The sequence below is a fragment of the Anopheles coustani genome, chromosome 2 (assembly GCF_943734705.1).
Source record: "Anopheles coustani chromosome 2, idAnoCousDA_361_x.2, whole genome shotgun sequence".
In the NCBI taxonomy this organism is placed as follows: domain Eukaryota; kingdom Metazoa; phylum Arthropoda; class Insecta; order Diptera; family Culicidae; genus Anopheles; species Anopheles coustani.
In genome coordinates this window covers 22,006,210-22,012,875 of record NC_071289.1, presented here as the reverse complement: position 1 = coordinate 22,012,875, position 6,666 = coordinate 22,006,210, and the positions used below count along the sequence as shown (strand labels likewise).

The 6,666-nt window shown below is 45.3% G+C and overlaps 1 protein-coding gene across 1 annotated transcript; it reads right to left on the bottom strand.

Moving 5' to 3' along the window:
- Window positions 1–4,923: 4,923 nt before the first annotated feature.
- LOC131264083 (endochitinase-like) lies at window positions 4,924–6,333 on the bottom strand. The gene is made up of 4 exons (XM_058266371.1): window positions 6,106–6,333; window positions 5,523–6,035; window positions 5,272–5,454; window positions 4,924–5,208 (listed from the first exon to the last, which is right to left on the bottom strand). The coding sequence occupies exons 1-4, from the start codon at window positions 6,331–6,333 to the stop codon at window positions 4,924–4,926; spliced, it is 1,209 nt and encodes a 402-aa protein (XP_058122354.1).
- Window positions 6,334–6,666: the final 333 nt, after the last annotated feature.

Genomic DNA, 6,666 nt, shown 5'->3' with positions numbered 1-6,666 from the left:
TCAACCCCTGCGCGTCACAGGTGGCTTCCAAACGCTCGTTTTTCCAAACAGCTCCTCCTTGATTTGGTGTTGTGGGGGAAAAATAAGGTAAAACGAAGCCGCCATAACTCCCCCTAATGGCGCCGAAGAAAATGACGAACGAATGACAGTTGAGCTCGAGGTGACATCCGGTAGCCAAGGGAGCGGCGACTTATTTGCGCTTACCGACCACGGAAATTGACGATAATTAGTGTGCGCTTCCTGTGACGCTTTTCCCGCCCCGGGTTGGTTTTCTTCATGTGTCACCTTCGGTCGGGGGAGGGAAGATGAGGGGAGAAAAAAAACCACCCCACCGTGAAACCGTGGCCAAATAAATCACAACCAAGCAGAAATGGTGACGAATGGAGGACGGCCAACCACCGGAAGCTGATGTCCTTGGAGGCACATTCATCAACCTGACAATCTGTGGCCTCCCCTTTGAGAGGAGGGAGGAAGCGAGGGGGAGTAGGAATGGATGCCCAATTAAGTAAGTTATAACGTGAAAATTTTAATGACACCTGCTTTCGCTGCTTCCGTGGCGAATTACCGGAGTGAGGCTCCGTAACGCCGGTTCTACTTTTGACGCCGGATGTCACCACCATGCGTGTTGTGTGTGTATGTGTATGTATATATGCAAATGTGCCCTTTCGTGATGCGCAGGTTAATGATGATGTTCCGCCGTTAGAGTCGCACACGAAAACGGGCAGCTGAGTACAAGGAAAATGGAAGATAACATGGAGGATGGCCCTAGAGACTACTACCCATAATTGACCTTTTCTTCGTGCCAATGTAAGGGCCCAACGCGACCTAAAAGTTGGCAAGAAAATTTCCTCCGTTTTCTCCTAAAAATACTCTCTTCAACCCGCATCCTACTACATCACCCCTTGCCCTTTCCGGTGAAAAAAGCACATCGACAAAGCAGCGCAATGGCGATTAGTTGAGTTAATTATGTTGAAAACGATAATTTGACTTTGGGTCTAATTTTTGTTGGTTAAACAGCACCAGCGCTGTGAATAACTCGGAAAGGTTGTTTTTTGTTGTTGTTTTTGTTTGTTCGGAACTCTCATTTCCACTGTATGTTTTTTTCCCCCGAACCAAAACCGTTTGTGCTTTGTGTATGGAACATCGAGGTTTTTTTTTCGAGGTTTCTAGAGCTCCTATCAGCTCATTTAGATCAGTGCCTATTTTGGAAGTGGTCGGGAAAGGATAGTTTCATTCAATGACAATTAGACAATTATCCCTGACACTCACCCTTCCCCTCGACCACCCGTCCTCCACGTGATGACCTCGTTAGGCTTTGGTGGAGCTTGCCTGCCTGTGGATGGGGATTTCCTCCAGGAAGGAGCCGCATTTACATTTGTTGGTACGTTTTTCCTGTCAAATTAGAGGGCAAGCAAATGGTGGAGCGTTTGCTTAATCACTGTCGTTTACCGGGTGATACTCTGGAGAGGCTAATTCATATGACAAAATGGTAGAACTTGTCCAGCAAAGAGGTAAAATAAAAACAAGGATGAATGTTAGCGTATTAAAGTCATGTTTTAGATTTATGAACATGAAATTATTGTTTTCCTATCCAAATATTACCATTTAAAAATCGGTGGCATTTTCTTTGTCCTTCTTGGTTTCTAAAGTTTTTGAAAGAAAGGCTAAATTATTTTAAAACATCACGAACATAACATTATTCAATTGGATGAAAACCAATTGAAAAAATAAACGAGGTTTTGGCGGGTTTTAGATACCATTTTCATATTTTTTATTGTCTTATCTAAACAAAATTATATCAGAAATTATACTCCAATCCAAACTTCAGCGCTTTTCTGTTGTGAAATCAAAATTAGAGAGAACTAGTTTGTTAACAAATAAAAAAATAAGAAAATATCCATCTTAAAGGCAATGCATCAAAGTTTTTGAGGTGAAAAACTGGCAAAAAGCATCGATCATGCTAGCGTGTTTCAAAACATTTCAGTTGGTGTAGTTGTGTGCACCCTTAGCACACCTCTCCACCATCACCTTTTCAGACGTCCTTTTGCAGCATTGAAATGACGAAACGCACAATCGATCGAAAGACCACCGGGGCGGAGTTGCAGCGAAAATGATTGATTGTGTGTCCATCGATGGTAAAATATTGGACCACGATCTTGCCATATTTATCTCCCCCGAACGGCCCTCAGCCCTTTACCCTCCCACCAATCAACCTCAAGAGGTGCAATGGATCAAACAGTTGGTATGTTGCATGAGCTTCGGTCGTGCAGGATCGAGAGCGATGCGAGATGAATTGTGAAAAAGGGGTAATTATCAGCTGATGTCGATCGGCGGAGGGACACCAACCAACACTAGAGCGTGCCCGGATCGCATACCATCGCCAGAGGTGTGGCTTGGTCGGAGCATCAAACCGACGACTCGTAACGGTGGTGTTGGTAGCTCGCTTTCCTGCGCACGTTGACCGATCAGTTATTAATGAATGATTATCGATTTTTATCGGAATGTAGCTCCCGGATCGCCAACGATAGCCGACTAGCCAATGTTCGGTGGTGGTAAATGGAAAGGGCAAGAAACGCACCGAACATGATCGAGAGGACATATTTCGGCCCTCGAGGGACGGAGGGAGGCTGGGGGGGGTTCGAGAAAACGTCTAATTCTAGTGATAATACCTCCCGCGGTGCGTTCGATCGGTTTTTGTTTCCTGCTTCGGGCTGCGGGGTTGGTGAATGAAATCCACTCCCGAAAGTTCACCTCCCGAGGCTCGAGGTTTTGTCACAGCGGGTCGTTTGAGTCAACTCCACAAGCCTCTCACAAGACACGACAAGCGCAGGATGATTTAGTTGCTCCCCGAAGCGAAGGAACCAGAAATACTTAACGAACATGAGGGAAAAAGAGAGACGGAAATCAAAACTGTCACGCGAGCGCAGGGCGGTCGAGCGATTGAGAAAATTATGAATTATAATTTAATAAGCACAGTCGAACGACTGGCATTATTTTATTTTGCATTGGAAAAGATTGATAGCGAAGGAATGACATTTGAAGACGGATCACTAATCGAATCTCATGTAAAGGCACACGGTAGATAATCTTTAACATTTAAAAGTACAAGTACTTGAGAAATCATGCTTCAAATTGAAAATATGTTCTATTTATTTAATTTATCGACCCTGATATTATGGCTCAGCAAACGTTATTTAAAAGCTGCTATAAGAAATGTGAAAATAGCTGCACAAAATGAAAAACATAGTGGCATTAAATAACGGCATGATTATGTTTTTCGAATATTTTTCCAAACCACAGCTAATGCTCGCTCGATCGATGCCGCTTCGGAACTGAAGGGTGTACGAAAATGTGTCCAAACGTTAAACGGAAGATATAATTCAACACCCCCAAACATGCCGACCCGCGAGCCGACCCGGGTAGGTGATCATATCCCCCTCACCCGATACGAAAGGGTGGGGAATTATGAAAAACGGTCAAGAAAATATGACATTAAAATAAAATATCAATTCATAAATAAATGATAAAGAAAGCCATAAGGCATCGAAAAAGCCCGCGGTGTCGGTAAGACGAGGTGCTACGACGTGGGCTACGATCGACGCATTTCAACGACAGAAAAAGCGGAGGAAAAAGGTTCCACCACCTGGAGTCCTAGCCCAAAAACTGCTCCCCCAAAAACTAAATCGGGTCGAGTCTTTTGCGCTGCCGTTGCTTAATCAAAAACCGAGCGGACGGATTATTTAAATTTCGATCACCCTCCGAACAGTCGTCGAGATCGTTTTCTATTCGGATATTTTAATCCATTCATAAATAATTTACCTGCAACGGGGGCTGTTGAGTATTAGGCTCCATAGCGGGAGAAGAGGATAGAAGGATGGAGGGAGGAGGGAAAAATTCGAGTGGGCACCGATTTGTTGTTGTTTTGGGTCGTGTTGCCGGGGCTATTATTTTTAATGCCATTAACATTATCATCGAACGCGGTGAGTTTTCTCTCGGACACTCCTCTCGGTCGGTCGATCGTTTGAAAGCTAACAGATTTTGGGTTTCGGGTTCATTTGGTTTCGGTGGGGTCGTTTAGGAAATAACTAAATTTCGTAAACTCAACCCGGTTTCCCTCCGAAGCGCGGGTAAAGTCAACGACGAAAGGATCGAGAATGAAATTCACACTTCGACAAGTGCGCATTTGGAGGTGAGAAGAGGACAGAAAGAGAGCAAAACGCGTCAAGGGGACGATCAGTGGACTTGGCGGAGGAAGGGTTTTCGAAAAGGTGACCACCTTGTACAAATCTCCACGCCGGGAGGATTAACATTTTTGTCACCTCACGATCGCCTCAAGGATGGGGGAGAACAGTTTCGATAATGAGATTAACCGCCGACCGGAAGTGGGCGTTGGTGAGCACCCCGGGGCGCGAGTGGGTTTGCTTTGTGGTGTCGACGGGTGAATGGCGATGAGGCACTCCTCCGAAAAGGAAGAATTTTTGGGAGTAAAGATGAAACTCCTCAGGGTGCTTCTGAAGTGTCGGGCGAGTTGAGCTGTTTGTCTGGCTTCTTTAGGAATAACATTACCCTTTCCTTTCGCTTCGTTTTGAACGAATTTAAAATCGGCTTAGGTGTTGCTGCATTGGAGTGTTCATTCATAAAAGTTTAACTTACGATGATGATGACGGAAATGTGGTGAAGTTAAGAAATAACTGTATTCGATGAAGTGATTTCCAGATTTTGTACAACGTCGCTCATCGATAAAGTTCACAATAAATAATATTGAAGCTCAAAATGGATTCAATTAGGTTTTGTGTAAAATAAACAAAGTAAGAATTCATTACTTGTTTCCGAACTGCACGTTTATTTTCGAAATCAAACCAAGTATTACAAAAGTATCACCTTCTACCGTTATATTTTGTGAGCAATATTGTCGAAGTTCTTTTAGCTCCACTCAATTGCAAACCCAATGTCGGACGGAATCTGCCGCAAACGCTGATAGATAAAGCTGGTCAAAGGGTTGCGACTTCCGCAGAATCCCCAGAAATCATCGTAGTCCACGTACTGTAGCACCACACCACCAAGGCGCTTCTCCTTCACGAGGTCCAGTTTCGCCGCGATGGAGTTGGTGTCCTCGTAGCCCATCCATTGATTTCCACGCACAGCGAAGGGCATCTGTCCCACGGAGTCATAGAACAGGGTCCATCCGCTTCGAATCAGAAGGCAAAGCTGGAAATGGAATAAGTTTGTTTCATGTTGACATGTTTAAGACACGTTTTCCTAAGTTTCTACCTCATAGTACGGATAGTAGCCACCGTAGTAATACTGGCCTTCCTCTCCGGGCCCAACTGCCGGAGCACCCACGTTGTACTGAGCGGGGTTTGCCAGGGTGAAAGCTTGCCCAAACAATCCTATTCCAAGGATCATCTTCTTCGGAGGGCATCCGAAATCGATCCAGGTATCAACTCCATCAACCTAAGCGAAGATGAATGCGTGAAGTAAAATCTTGTATGGCTTCCCTAGAAAGAAGAGTCCCTACGTACCACATTGGTCTTGGCCCGATTCGGTTCCGTTTCGAAAGACCTATTGCGCATCGGTGCGTGCACATCGGCCACGTTGTTCGTGTGTGGACGCATGTCGAAGGTGAACAACGTCACATAGTCCACCACCTGGCAGATACTGGTCACCCGGTAGGACTCTCTGAGCACCTTGGGATATACGGCCCCGAAGAAGAACAACTCTTTGTTACGACTTCTCAACGCTGAACGCAAGTCTGTCAATAGAGCTATCACTGATTCTCGATCGCTGGAGATACCACCAAACTTCACCATCGTGCCGGGCCACTCCCAGGCGATCTCCACCCCGTCGAGACCGTACTGATCCAGTAGACGAAGGATGGCCCGCGTAAATGCCCCTCGACGTTCGGGAACCTCCGACATTATGGAGTAGGACAAGGCCTCCTGACCACGTTCCAACACAGTGACGATGTTGCGCACAGTCGACGATCTTCCTTTGATTGTGTACATGTATGATCCAAGTCGCTGCAATTCCTCATTCTGTCGTCGAAGAAAGAAGTATTTAGTATATACACATATGACTTACATAGTCTTAGTTCCAACTACGTACGTTGAACTGGTAAGACCCACGCGTCCACTCGGGAAACCCTAACCCACGGTAGATCACATCGCTGCACAACTCCACCGGGACCTCGTTCGCCGTGTACCTTCCGTATCCCTTCGTTTTAGGCGAGTCGCTCGAAAAGTAACAGATCAAACGCTTCCCAACGTTACACTTTGCCAAATCAATTCCACAGCACAACACAACAAACAAAAGCACTATTTTATAACGAGACATTTTGCAACAACGGGACAAACATTCAGAACCGACAGAACACCCAACACTAACTGGACGAACGTCTGAAGGCAAACCACAAAACACTGGACTTGTACGATCTTCTGCGAAACCTGTTTTATCCAATCTGCTAATAAAGCGCTTCAGACGTCAGCGGGAATTTTATGGGTTTGTAAACATTCCGGCGAGCCTAAACTGGTTTCTTTCACACGACTTTGAGGAATCCCCTCGAGGGTGGTAAACATGGGTTCATTCCAGGTTTGGAAAACAATTCGGAGAATCTGAACAGTTTATACGATGTTTTTCTATTTCGCAAACAAAAATATGTTCTTTACT

Excerpts from the sequence above, each read along its gene's own strand:
- LOC131264083 (XM_058266371.1), bottom strand. The coding sequence starts at position 6,333 with ATGTCTCGTTATAAAATAGTGCTTTTGTTTGTTGTGTTGTGCTGTGGA. Across the intron at positions 6,036-6,105 it reads GTGGGTCTTACCAGTTCAAC|AATGAGGAATTGCAGCGACT; the intron begins GTACGTAGTTGG and ends CTTCGACGACAG. Across the intron at positions 5,455-5,522 it reads ATCGGGCCAAGACCAATGTG|GTTGATGGAGTTGATACCTG; the intron begins GTACGTAGGGAC and ends ATCTTCGCTTAG.